At 62.0% G+C, this 13,584-nt stretch overlaps 4 protein-coding genes across 4 annotated transcripts; 3 read left to right on the top strand and 1 right to left on the bottom strand.

The window, feature by feature from the left end:
* Positions 1–549: 549 nt before the first annotated feature.
* VTJ83DRAFT_2010 (uncharacterized protein) lies at positions 550–2,241 on the top strand (the record flags this gene model as incomplete). The annotated part of the gene is made up of 2 exons (XM_071008234.1): positions 550–2,089; positions 2,180–2,241. 2 exons carry the CDS (start codon positions 550–552, stop codon positions 2,239–2,241), a joined length of 1,602 nt encoding a protein of 533 aa, XP_070868550.1.
* Positions 2,242–3,227: 986 nt separating this feature from the next.
* Positions 3,228–4,428, top strand: VTJ83DRAFT_2009 (uncharacterized protein; the record flags this gene model as incomplete). The annotated part of the gene is made up of 3 exons (XM_071008232.1): positions 3,228–3,416; positions 3,515–3,849; positions 3,984–4,428. The coding sequence occupies 3 exons, from the start codon at positions 3,228–3,230 to the stop codon at positions 4,426–4,428; spliced, it is 969 nt and encodes a 322-aa protein (XP_070868549.1).
* A 1,033-nt stretch (positions 4,429–5,461) lies between these two features.
* Positions 5,462–9,651, top strand: VTJ83DRAFT_2008 (uncharacterized protein; the record flags this gene model as incomplete). The annotated part of the gene is made up of 2 exons (XM_071008231.1): positions 5,462–7,897; positions 7,972–9,651. The coding sequence occupies 2 exons, from the start codon at positions 5,462–5,464 to the stop codon at positions 9,649–9,651; spliced, it is 4,116 nt and encodes a 1,371-aa protein (XP_070868548.1).
* Positions 9,652–10,700: 1,049 nt separating this feature from the next.
* Positions 10,701–13,207, bottom strand: VTJ83DRAFT_2007 (uncharacterized protein; the record flags this gene model as incomplete). The annotated part of the gene is made up of 5 exons (XM_071008230.1): positions 10,701–10,969; positions 11,046–11,157; positions 11,223–11,415; positions 11,477–12,901; positions 13,083–13,207. 5 exons carry the CDS (start codon positions 13,205–13,207, stop codon positions 10,701–10,703), a joined length of 2,124 nt encoding a protein of 707 aa, XP_070868547.1.
* Positions 13,208–13,584: the final 377 nt, after the last annotated feature.

Below are 13,584 nucleotides of genomic sequence, written 5' to 3'. Positions count from 1 at the left end.
CCCTTTTTCCTGTCCTTTTTCTCTCCTTCCATCCATTCGAGGGTTAGCGGCATTATGAGGTAGAAGGTGAAGCAAGGCCTTGCTGGTGTGTGTGCTTTGGGACGGAAGAAGGACAAGCAACGTCAAACAAACTCTCTACTTGAAGGTTATGGTGAAGATGCCTCAGGTAGATAGATACTTGGTACACGTGCTATAATAGGGAAGAAACCTTTACGTACAGGGATGGCAACCCAAGCCAGAAGAGAAAGGCGCTTCGTGCAACAGTCGCGTCAGTGGTGGGCCCAACGTGGCGGGGTTATCCTTGAAGCGCCCCTCGTCATGATCCACGACAACCGCTGCCGCTTGGAAATCCCACCTCACCTTCAGGCCCCCCAGTCTTGTTCTGGATCAACGGCACGGCAGCTCCGAAGCAACCCTTCTCTTATCTCTTCGTTCTTTTTTATTTTTCTCAATTCTTTTTTTCTTTTTCAGAGCCGCTGTGAGGCTTCTCGGATCCCTTCGAATGTTGTCCGCCAGCGCCACCAAAGTGTCGCGCGCGCCGCCGCTGGAATGGGAAGGCTTGGTCCTCGGTTGCTAGCCCCAGCACCATCCCTGTCGCCGCCGTTGTCGTCGCCGTTGTCGTCGTCGTCGTTGTCGCATGCGCCGTTGCACCGTCTGCTCGTCGCTGCTAGCGCCCTTCGGGTTCTGCACGCCGGCATCCCAATAGCTCGCTCTTTCTCGACCTCCTTCTCCTCTTCCTCCTCCCTCTTAGCACCACCACCGCCGCCGACGATCGTATCGCGACGACCGCCCTATCAGCGGCCATCCTCGCCATGGCGCCGGTGCGGAAGCAGGCTGCCGCAGCGTCAGGCACGTTCCATCAGCCTGACGCCAAGGCTGTCCCAAGACGCCTCTCGACGACAACCCCCCTCCGTCTCGGAGCCGGAGCCGGAGCCGGAGCCGACGCCCGCACCCTCCTCCCAGCCGCCAGAGCCCCCGCTCCCGTCGTCCCCGCCGCTGGATAGCCAAGGCCGGCTCGACGCCTCGGTCTTTTCGCACCTCCCCTTCCGCTTCGACACGGGCGTGGCGCTCTTTGCGAAACGCACGCCGCGCCCCTTCCCGCCGCCCTTTCTCTCCCCGCCCTCGAGCTCCTTTACCGACCCGCTCAGCACGCACGACCGCAGCCGCGACCGTCGCGCCTACGTGGACGGCCACCCGATCCAGGGGCTGACCAACGGCGACGACGCCGTGTTTGAGAGCGCCTACTTCATCGGCGCCAACGACGGCGTGGGCGCCTGGAGCACGCGGCCGAGGGGGCACGCCGGCCTGTGGGCCAGGCTGATACTGCACTTTTGGGCGACGTCCATCTTTGAGGACGCCGCGCGCCAGGGGAAGCGGCTCTTGCCGGATCCCCTGGCGCACCTGCAGCGGGCGTACGAGCAGACCATCGAAGCCACGGGCCCGCCCAACGACTGGCAGGGCACGACGACGGCGACGGGGGCGCAGCTGCATTACCGCCGGGTGCCCGCACCGCCTCCTGGAGGCGGCGGCGGCGACGACAACCCCGGCGCCTCCCACGCCGGGCCGGACCCCGAAGCGACCGCCGTCGTCGAGCCGCTCCTCTACGTGACCAACCTCGGCGACTCGCAAATCATGGTCATACGCCCGTCGACGCGCGAGATCGTCTACAAGTCGGCGGAGCAGTGGCACTGGTTCGACTGCCCCCGCCAGCTCGGCACCAACAGCCCCGACACGCCCCGCGGGTCCGCCGTGGTGGACGAGGTCCCCATCCGCGAGGGCGACGTGGTCCTGGCCATGTCGGACGGGGTCATCGACAACCTCTGGGCCCACGAGATCGCGGCCAAGGTGGCCGAGGCCATGGAACGCTGGGGCAAGGGAGAGGGGAGGGAGTTTCGGCGCCGGCATTGCTACGACGAGCCCCAGGAGGGCGCCGAGGATGGGGAGAAGGACGGCGGGACGGGGGATGACGGGATGATGGAGTTTGTGGCGGACGAGGTGATGGAGGCGGCGAGGGCGATCGCCGTGGATCCGTTTGCCGAAAGCCCGTTTATGGAGCATGCCATCGAGGAAGGGTTGGCGAGCGGCGGAGGTGAGTCCGTGTTTTTTTTTTTTTTTTTCTCGCTATCCATAAAGCATGCTTCTTCTACGCAGAGCCGACGGCTGACGGTTGCCAACGCAGGGAAACTGGATGACATCAGCGTCGTGGCGGCACTTTGCAAGAGCAATAAGAAGACGCCGTGATGTGGTTTGGGTTCCGGTTCAGGGTTGATTTGTCTTGTCGCTGGTCTTGGTTGGGTACTGGGTACCGTATTTTGATGACGATGGGATTTTTTTTTTTATATATATCTTCTCTCCGGTTTGAGCAGCGGCTATGCGAAGGAGATACACATGGGGGGGGGGGGGTCTAACCGGTGAGTTCCTAGTTGGTTTGTCTTTTGAGCAGCGGCGCGATGGGGACATAGATACGTGAGGCATGGCGTCCGGTGTTGGCCCTACGGGTGGTTTTACTTTTGGTTGGTTTCTTTTTTTCTTTTTTTTTTCACAATAGGGAGAGAGAGTAAGAAGAGTAAGAAAGAGAGAGAGCAAGAGAGAGAGAGAGAGAGAGCACCGCAGCACCGGAGGGTCAAAGAAAGAAATGGAGTCAGCACAAGGCTTTAATAACAGGGTTACTCTCTCCTCTGTCCCTTGATATCTACCTACCCACTTCCTCCAAATGATGATTTCTTGCAATGGAACCGGGCCCCGGATGGGTGTTGTACTACTAGTGAGAAAACCACGGCCGTTGAGAGAGAACGGGTTCGGAACCCGGTGTCCCGGAGCCTCGGTGGGGCGGCCGAAGCTTGGCCTGCAGCCTGCGCCCGCCGTCAAGGAAGCGCGTTGAGTGGGTCCCCGTCTCGACGCCGCCCTCTCCCCCCCGTCGCTGGACGGAGGGTCCTGGAAATTTTTTGGAACTTCATTCCCATCAGAGAAAACACGGCGTGAGTGAATCTCACTGAAACCTGCTGCCATCCTCAACTCATCGACCTGAAGCAAACCACCTGGCTTCGGGACGTGCCAACCCATCTTCGATTCGTTCCTTTTTTTTTTTTTTCAATCACGCATCACACAAACCGTTGTTGTCTCTCATTTGGTTTTCCTTTCTTTTCTTTCCCTTCGGTCACAAGCCCCATCGGATCCAAGCGCTCTCAAGGCCTCTTCGCCTCTTCTGAGGCCTTGATCGTCTCACGATGGGCAAACGCGCCAAACAGTACAAGAAGCTCATGCGAGCCTTCCAGCAGCTGGGGTTCCGCGAGCCGTACCAGCTGCTCATCACGAGCGATGTCGTCCTCGACACCATCAAGCTCGACCTCGTCTCCCTGTTCCATAAGACGCTGTCCACCAAGGGCGTCAAGCCCATGATCACGCAGTGCTCCATCGTGAGTGCATTCCCAAGCTGAATCAAGCTGCCTTGCTTTTCTTGCTGCTTCTCGCATGCGGACGCGACGACGACGACTGACACGCGAGGGACCCCAAGCGACAACTATACGCCAAAAACGTCCCCGGTCCCAACAGGGACCCCAACGTCGCGGCCGCCATCGAGCGGGCCAAGACGTTTGAGCGGAGGAGGTGCGGCCACCTCATGGACCAGGACGCGCTGCCGGAGCGGGAGTGCGTCATGTCATGCGTCGACCCCAAGGGGAAAGGGGAGAACAAGTTTCGCTACGTCGTGGTGACGCAGGACGAGTACCTCAGGGACAAGCTGCGGTCCGTGGTGCCGACGCCGCTCATGTACGTGCGGCGCAGCGTCATGATTCTCGAGCCCATGTCGGAATCCTCGGCGCAGGTCCGGTTGCGCGAGGAACGGTCCAAGTACGTTTTTCCATGAATCATCCCCCTTTCCCAAGCAGCAGCAGCAGCAGTAGCAGCAGCGGCAACAACAACAACACTACGATATGCATGGCTGACACACACACGCCATCTCTCGCTCTCTATCTCTCTTGCAGATTCTTGGACGGCATCATCCGGCGCGGTCAGAAGAGGAAGCGTGAGGGCGACGACTCGGACTCGGACTCGGGCTCGGAAGAGGATGGCCATGCCGGTGAGGGCGAAGCAAAGAGCGAGACGGACCAGCCCCAAGAGTCGGGCGGCAACGAGGAGAAGCCCAAGAAAAAGAAGAAGAAGTACGGCCCCAAGGGGCCCAATCCGCTCTCGGTCAAGAAGCCCAAGAAGCAGCCGCAGCCAGGGGAGCAGCAGAAGAAGGCCAAGAAGCCGACAGCTGCGGCCGCGGCCGGGACGTCAGAAGACAAGAAGGCCAAGCGGAAGAGGAGGAAGAAAGGTGGCGCTCATGGAGGTGAGGGCGGGGGCGATGGTGGTGGCAGTGAGCAGGGAGGGAACTCGGAGGCGGCGACAGTCAGGGGAGAGGGGGGGGAGGGTCAGGGTCAGGGTTGAGGCTCGGGGCAAGTGGGTTGAGAGCACCTCGGAGGTGGAAAGGAAAGCGGTGCTTATGTCATGGAGGTACCACGTAACTAATTAATGTATGAGTCCTGCCAGTTTTTTTTTTTTTTTTTTTTTTTGTTTCCTTTCTTCCTCTCCGTCTATGACGTCCACCCAGCCACATGGTCCGACCGACTTGGCCTCTCCTCGACCTGGCTGACGTTCTCTCCGTCGTTCCTAATGCCGTGGGGCGGATCGGGTTTGCGCCAACCCCCCCGCCCCCCACCACCGAACATCCCACCCAACCTGGAAATCAAGCCCAGGCCCGGGCCCCCAGGGCGTGGGCTGGCGGGCGGGTTTGCCGATGTGGGGCGGGCACCTCGCTGGTTTCCAGCCCTGCCTGCTTCATCTTGCATTGCATCCCGTTGTGAAAGCGAAAGCCAAGAACATCTGAAAAGAGAAGGAGATAGAAAAGTATACTATATTTTTTCCCCCTATTTTCATGTTGAGACTTGCATGTGTTTTCTTTTCAACTTTCTTCGTTTTTTCCCTCATCGTTTGGGGACCCTGCTGTGGCGGTGGAAAGAGCCTGATAGGGCATTGAAGGGGCCCTCCCTGTATCATGGGGCGACCAACCAACCCCCCTTCCCCCCCCCCCCCCTCCAGGGCCCTGGATTTCAGTGGCGATCTGCCAGTTCCCCCCCCCGTCCCTTGTGCCCACTGCCTTGGATGAATCAGTGGCGGGGAATGGTTCCCCAATCCGCTGTTGTTGTTACATGGTGAACGTGCGAGCCACCGAAATTCCCCCTTCCGCCAAACGAACGTTATCATACACGGCTTTCATGGTTTGGCATTTCAGGGGCTGCCCATCCCTCCCCTTTGAAACGAACCACCATCGCCGTCACCACCACCACCGTTGTCGCCACCATCCCGCCCTTTTGGCAACCTTCGAATCCTCTTCTCGCAACCCCACGATTTCATCCCGTCAGCCGGCTGCCGCAACCCCCCGTCCTGCCGCTGGGACCAGCACCGGCATCAACCACCAGCCATGCCGAGCGCTGAGGGGGCCTCGGTTGGCGGCGGCCCGACCATCGCGACCAAGATCGACGCCGTCGGCGACCGACATGCCCCGCCAGCGTCAACAGCAACCTCCGCCGACGCGAAGCCGGATTCCGCCCCGGCTCCTCCTCCCGCGCCGGCTCCCGCCGCTGCCATGACCCTCGAGTACGACGACTTTGGCCTTCCCATACGCAAGTACCCAGCGCCGGCGCTGGACGAGCCTTTGGCCGCGGCGGACGAGGGAAACAAAGGCGCTGCCGGGGCCGGGGTCGGGGCCGGGGCCGATGCCTCAGGGGCGGCCGGGCAGCAGCAGCAGCAGCAGCAGCAGCAGCAGCAGCAGCAACGGCAACAACAACAACTACGACCACCACCACCACCACCACCACAAGACGGAGCTCCGGTGGAGGGGAGGAAGGACACGCACACCAAACGACCGGAACGGGCGACCGAAAGCGCAGGTTCCGACAGCGAAGAGGACTTTCAAGACACGCCCTCGCGAAACAGCAGCGAGACGCAGCATGCGTCACGGGAACCTACGCCGTCGCTGCCGTCGCTTCCGTCGCTGCCGTCGCTTCCGTCGCTGCCGCCAAAGGAACCGCAACGGTCGGGGGCGGGCGGGCCGGTGCCCGACGCGAAGCCCGCCGATGCGCCATGCAACACGGACAAGCCGCCATCGACCGCCGCATCTGCGAGGCCAGCCGAACGCGCTCGTGGCGACCACGCCGACGAGAAGCCCGGCCAAGGCGCGGATCAGGCCGTGTCGGAATTGGAAAAGCCGATGCCCGAGTTCAATCGCCACAAACGCGACATCAGCAACGCCAGCATAGAACTGGGAGCCGGCATCTCGGAGTACTCGCATCAGCAGCTCACGACCGACAAAAAGGACGACAAGAAGACCAAGAAGCGGCCCGGAGGCGACTCCAACGACGACGATGACGACGACGACGACGGCGGATGGCAGGACATGCCATCCTATGCGCCCTACGACATTTACGACGACGACAACAAGCTGGTCGCCAAGGAGCACCACGAGGACGAGGACGAGGACGACCAATACGGCTACGCGGGGCTCGGCGGCGCAGGCAAGGGATACACAAAGGTGCTGCTGGACGACGACGCCGAATCCGCCACGAGCTTGGACGAGCACACCCAGTACCTGTTCAAGGACGCCGGCTGCGGCACCAGCACGAGCATCGTCGACGAGGAGCAGCGCGACGCCGTGAGCCAGCTCCAGGCCACCAAGGAGCTCCTCACCGAGGGCCAGAGGATCGCCTACGTCGGCCTGACGAGGCTCGAGCTCTCGTCCATGATCAAGGAGGCCGAGGCCCTCGACTCGACGTCGAGGAGCACCAAGAAGCAGCTGGCCGTGGCGGCCGAGAACACAAAGATGTGGGCCCAAAAGATGATGATCCGCCTCTACACCCACATGGACATCAGCCCGGCCGAGCAGATCATGATCGAGCAGCTCGACACCCACGGCGTCATGCCCCAGGACCTGACCCCCGTCCTGATGGCCAACGCCCGCGTCAAGAACCCCATGGCCGAGGAGGACAAGGAAGGCAGCGTCGGCGGCAGCGTCAGCGGCAGCGTCACCCCGGGGGCCTCGAGGCCCGCCTCCCTCTCGGGCCGCCCGTCGGAGCAGGCCGCGGAGCCGCCCCCGCCTTACTCGGCCGACGACGGCTCGGAGCTCACCGCCCCGGTGCGGACGCCGTCGCAGATGCCGACGACGCAAAAGATCGACATCGACATACGCTGGACCGTCCTCTGCGACCTGTTCCTCGTGCTCATCGCCGACTCCATCTACGACGCCCGCTCCCGCCAGCTGCTCGAGAAGGTGGCCAAGGACCTGGGCATCTCGTGGATCGACATCTGCCGCTTCGAGAAGAAGGTCACCGACGCCCTCGAGATGCAGGCCAGCGCCGACCGGGAGAACTGGAACGAGGAGGAGCACATGGAGAACCGCCGCAAGATGGCGCTCAAGCGCCGCTACGTCATGATGGGCCTGGCCACCGTCGGCGGCGGGCTGGTCATCGGCCTGTCCGCGGGCCTGCTCGCCCCCGTCATCGGCATGGGCCTGGCCGCCGGCTTCACCACCATCGGCATCGGCGGCACGAGCGGCTTCCTGGCCGGCGCCGGCGGCGCCGCCATCATCACGTCCACCGCCGCCACCTCCGGCAGCATCATCGGCGTCAGGGCGGCCAACCGGAGAACCGGCTCCGTCAAGACCTTTGAGTACCGCCCGCTGCACAACAACAAGCGCGTCAACCTGATCGTGACCGTGTCGGGGTGGATGACGGGCAAGGTCGATGACGTTCGCCTGCCCTTCAGCACCGTCGACCCGGTCATGGGAGATATTTACTCGGTGCTCTGGGAGCCCGAGATGCTGACGAGCATGGGCGATACCATCAACATCCTTGCCACCGAGGTGAGATGCCTTTTTTTTTTTCTCTTTTTTTTTTTGGCTTGCCGAGTCTTGTTCTGACCCTTCCCCGTCCGCAGGCTCTCACCCAAGGGCTCCAACAAGTCCTGGGAAACACCATCCTCGTCGCCCTGATGGCGGCCCTCCAGGTGCCCGTCGTCCTGACCAAGCTCGCCTACCTGATCGACAACCCCTGGGCCGTGTCGCTGGACCGCGCCACCATGGCCGGCCTGATCTTGGCCGACTCGCTCATCGACCGCAACCTCGGCACCCGCCCCGTCACCCTCGTCGGCTACTCCCTCGGCAGCCGCGTCATCTTCTCGTGCCTGCAAGAGCTCGCCAAAAAGGGCGCCTACGGCCTCGTGCAAAACGTCTACCTGTTTGGCGCCCCCGTCGTCGTCAAGCACGACGAGTGGCTGCGCGCCCGCACCGTCGTGGCCGGCCGCTTCGTCAACGGTTACAACCGCAACGACTGGATCCTGGGCTACCTGTTCCGCCTGACGAGCGGCGGCATCCGCCGCGTCGCGGGGCTCGCCCCCGTCGAGATGGTCCCCGGGATCGAGAACATGGACGTCTCGGACCTCGTCGAGGGCCACATGAGCTACCGCCAGCGCATGCCGCGCCTCATGCGCGAGTGCGGCTGGATGGTGGAGAGCGACGAGTTCGTGGAGATCGAGGACCCGGATCCGGACGGCCACCGCGAGCGCCAGCGCGAGCTGATCAACGAGATCGAGGAGGCGAGGAAGGAGGCCGAGAAGGAGCAGGCCAAGGGCGGCAGCAAGGGCGGCGCCTTTGCCTTCTTCAAGCGCAAGAAGAACCTCCAAAAGCAAGAGTGGGAGATTTACGAAGATGGGAAATCCGGAAAGACGGAAGACAAGGAGGGGAACAACCACGGCGTGCTCTTCGACGTGGACGCCATCCGCGCCGAGATCGCCAAGGAGCGACAGAGCGAGCAAAAGAGCAAAAGCCACAAGGGCGGCGCGGACCTGGGCGAGGAAGCGTTCCAAGTCCGCGAGATCAAGAGCACCCTCCCGCCCATCAAGCTCGACCTGAAACCCACCAGCAGCCCCGGCACCCCCGTCGCCACGAAGCCGGGCCTCGCCCCTCCGCCCAGGACCGGCCTGCGAGGGAGCAAGAGCGTCGATCCGCTGCCCTTCGAGCCCTACGACGACGGCCTCCTCCTCCACCGGCCGTCTCACGAACCGTCGCCGCCGTCGCAGCCGTCCGCTACCAGCAACCGCAGCGGGGTTTCGCCCGCGAGGACCTTCTCCGGACTTGACGACCCCAACCGAAGGACCAAGAGCCCCTACCTCGCCTACGGGGATTCCGACGACGCGGACGACGGCGTGCAGATGATCTTTGACGACGGCGGAGATGACCGAAAAGGGTCGCAGAGGGGCGGCTTCGGCGGCTTCGGCGGCTCTCGGTTCGGAAATGGCTATGGCGACGACGACGACGACGACGACGACGACATCACCTCGGCGAAGCCGCTCGGCTCGCGCGCCACGGCGGCTGGAGGGTACGGGGGGTATGGCTACGGGTCGCCCTCGCTGGACGGCGCCGGCGGCGACAAGGCCACGGGCGCGTTGGGGTCGAGCCAGGAGCAGCAGAGGTCCGCGGCAACGACGGCGGGCGCGGTGGCAGGGGCGGCGGTGGGTGTGGGCGTGGCGACCACGGCCGCGCTGGCCAACCCTTGGGCGTACGACGATGACGACGACGAGTTTGGAAAGGAACAGGAGATCCAGATGACGTTTGCTTAGGCTTGCCTACCCTAGGCGCTTACCTACCTGGGTACCCAGGTACCTGGGCCGTGGCGGGGGGTGGCATGAGGTGGGTGGATGGGGGCGGATGGATGGAGTGGCTGATGATTTGGGTTTATTTGACTTGCTGACTTTTTTTTGATGTTTTGATTTTTTTAATGTTTTCCCGAGTGGCGTGTTAGGGGCGAGGATTCGCTTTTTTTTTTTCTTTTTTTTTTTTGTCCAGCATGGGGAGGCGCGAGGAAGGGAAAGAGGGAGTGCATCGTTTTGGTTTTGTCTACCTAGGTTTTGTTTCATCGAGGCTGGTTTTCATGCTTGCTTGGTTCGGGGCTGCGGTGCGGTCGGGGCGGGAAGAAGAGATAGAAAGAGAGAGAGGGGAGAGAGAGAGAGAAGCCGTGATGATGACTTCTCTGAGCAATCGAGGCGGGACTGTCCTCCATGTATATATACTTATATCTATATATGGATCAGTGGCCCGCATTGAAATACAAGTGAGCCATAGTCGTGGCATATTCTACCTTAGTCATGTTACTCACGTTACCTGTCCAAGACATCGGATGGCCGACATAGAGCGGGGGCAAGACGAGGTCTATGCCAGCCAGAGTGGATCCAAGCCGAGTCTGATGAGCTGATCGGACGTCGTTGTTGTGCAGCGTGTTGAAGGACTGGAGGCCTGGGATAATAGAGCAATGCACGGGAGAGAGAGAGGCAATGAGAAAACAGACGTTCGGGTTATCCATCAAAAACCCAAAGGCTGTGTGTGTCTCCGAGGATGAAACCCGACGCTCCAGGGCAAACAGAAGCTTCATGTTGGTCAGCCCGGGAACGGACAACGTGGAGTCCCATTCTCTCCGATGAGATTGGTTTATTGGTGTATATCTTTTTTTCAGTTAAATTTCGTAGGACTTCCAAAACTCCCAACAACCCCCCAAATCTACCCGCCCGCCGTCCCGGCCGTGTCCATTTTTCTGCAGCTTTGCTTACAATGCTGACTTCGACACGCCGCCACCCCGCAGCCGTTCCAACGGGCCATCGCCCGCTTCAGGGAGTCAATGCTCCCGGTCAGCCCAGCTCTGAATCATGCCCTCCAGCGTGGGCTCGTAGTGCTTGAGCGTGACCTTGCCCGTGGCCTCGTCAAGGTACGTGTTGGCCTGGACAAACACCTTGCGCGGCTGCTTGTTCTTGAGCACCACATCGCGGACCTTGGTGCCCCAGTACTCGAGACCGACGGTCGACATGTCGGAGAAGAACTTGACGCCCGTCTCAACGTCGGCGGTGGACTTGTAGATGTGCAGCTTCTGGAGGAAGTCGGCAACGGCTAGAAAAAGCTTGGTCAGCACGTGTTCCTTGGTCCGACGGTCTTCCGTCGTCGTGGTGATGACTGGCCGCCTCACCTTTCCTGCCGCTCGTCAAGATCTTGGACCGATCGAGACGGATCGTGAGGTCCGAAAGGTCCTCGTTCTGGTGCTCCAGCTTGCAGAAGCCATCGCCGGCCTCGAGGAACGACTGGGCCACGTCAGTCAACGAACCCCCGCTCGCTGCCTCCTGCGGGGGAGCCGGGACGGACGTACCTTGAGGATGGCAAAACGCGCCTGGCAGTGAGCCTGCCCCCACTTCTGGCTCCTCGGGTCCCAAAACTCCACCGAGCAGAGACCGGCCCGAGCCATGCTGAGGTACGACGCATAGAGGACGTCGCCGGCAGGGCCGTCCATATCGACGGTGCCGTCACCGAAGCCGAAGATCTGGAGCGCCTTGAACTCGCAGCTGCTCGATGTCAGTCGCGTGGCCCGCATGCGGGGCAGCGCTCAACCGCCGTGCAACTCACCTCAGGTGCATGGCCACCAGCTCGGCACGGCATTCCTCGTAGGCGCCGGCGATGCCTCCAAAGACGGAGCCCCAGGTCTGGCCGGGCTTGTACCAGGTCGTGATGGGCTTCCCGGTGATGGGGCTGACGGGCGGGTTCTCGATGTCAAAGTTGTAAACGCCAGGGGACGTCTCCTGGAGGAGCTTGCCGCAGCCGTGGCCGGTGAGCTCGTGGAGGCCGACCTGGACCTCAAAGGCCGCGTCGCGGTACTTCTTGTACACCTCGAGGTCGCTGTCGGCGATGAAGGGGATCTTCTCGTCCGGCGCCTTGGCGCTCAGGACGTTGCCCAAGCTCACGTTCTTGAAGCCCTCCTGCTGCCGGATATCGTCGTAGTTGGGAATGTTGATGCCGGCAGGGATGCCCGAGCCCGCAAACGAGAGGACCTCGAGCGAGGTGAAGTCGGGGGACAGGAACTTGTCCTTCTCAAAGTCCTTGGACCACGGCAGCAGAGGGATCAGCTCGGGGGCGGAACGAACGAGCTCGCCAAAGGCCCGCGTGCGCTCGAGGTTCACCACCGCGGCAAACCCCTCCCACTCGCCGCGCACGCCGGCCGGGTCGCGGTACGTCTCGATGAAGCCGATGTTGCACTCCACCATGGGGCCCTGGTCGCGGATCCAGTGGCGCTGGCTGTCCTTGAACGCGAGCAGCGAGCCCGTCTCGAACGACTCGCCATAGGCCAGGTGCATCTTCTCCTGGGTCTCGTTGTCTGCGTTCTCGGCCGCCTTCCTGATGTAGCCGGCGATGGCCTCCATCTCCTGGGCGTAGTCTCCGTAGACGAGCTTAATGGTCTTGCCAGCCAGGGGCCCGTCAGGCACGACATGGTCCGTCTCGTTGCCGATGTCGCCACCCTTGCCGGGGACGGCGGTCACGGCCGAGGCGATGAGGATCTCGAAGACACCGTCCGGGGTCTTGCGCACGCGCGTGTTCTCGGGGAGGAGGCCCTTGTCCTCCATCCACTTGTTGACGGCCACGATCTCATCCTTGGTGATGGAAGGCGAGTCGGGGTAGTAGGTGGTCAAGTGGCCCTCGTCGATAAAGCCGAGGTGCAGGAGGCCCTGCTTGTCGGCCGAGAAGATGGCGCCGTTGGTCAGCGTGTAATGCTTCTTGGCCTCGGGGGAGGTGGCGGCGAGGGCCGCAAAGACGGACTCGTCGCAGCGGGGGATGAACTTGGAGTCGCCAAAGCTCTTGTAGTTGCCGCCGTTGCCGAGGAACTGGGCGGCGTACTGCAGGAAGGCCGTGAGGCCCTGCTCGTCGACACCGGCCTGCTCGGCGAGCTTCTTCCAATCGCCGCCGGCGGCCTTGTGCAGGGCAAGGATGAAGTCAAAGATGGGCTCCGACTCCGGGGAGACCTGGCGCAGCACGATGCGGGTACCGGCGAACGAGGCCCTGGAGGGTGGGGTCCGTGATCAGCATGGAGGGTTGAAGGGGAGGGGCGCGAGCCAGGAGACGGTCGTCAGGTTGTTGCGACAGCGCTGTGTTGTGCTGGCTAGGTAGGCAGGCTGGCTGGCTTGGGAGCATGAAGATGCGGACTCTGGAAAGCAGGCCCGGGAAGAGAGGTCCATCTTACTTGCTGATAAAGTGAGCATAACGCTTCTGCTTGTCCGTGAGGGCATCAAAGTGCTTCTCAATCTCGAGCCTGACGACCGCGGGCGGGGCGTCGGCGAGGTATTGGGAGAGCTCTTGAACGTTCATGGTGAAGAGCCGGCGGGGTGGGCGCTGAACTTGGGTGGTTCGGACGGCCGAGAAGGCGGGTGCGGGGTTGAGAGAGGGCGTGGTGAAGGTGAACCGGGCGGTTGATGATGATAACCTCAGACCGCGAGACCTGAGGGGAGCCCGAAAGCAGAGACGCATCGAAACCGGAACAAGAAAACAAAAAAGAAAGGAAAAGAAAAATCGAATACAATCAAATAGGTACCGTCACACAAAAGGTGAAGGCACGCCCAGCTAGGCAACCGCTTTCCTCGGGCAGCTGGCTCTCGGGCTGGCCTTACCTCGAGCTTCCTTCCCAGCTTACACTGTCTCTGTTCGGTATCTTAGTGGCGCTTAGCAGACCTTCCGGGTTCGTTTTT

Source organism: Remersonia thermophila, chromosome 2, assembly GCF_042764415.1.
Source record: "Remersonia thermophila strain ATCC 22073 chromosome 2, whole genome shotgun sequence".
NCBI lineage: Eukaryota > Fungi > Ascomycota > Sordariomycetes > Sordariales > Chaetomiaceae > Remersonia > Remersonia thermophila.
The sequence above is the reverse complement of the archived record's forward strand: the minus strand, read 5'-3'. Positions and strand labels throughout refer to the sequence as shown.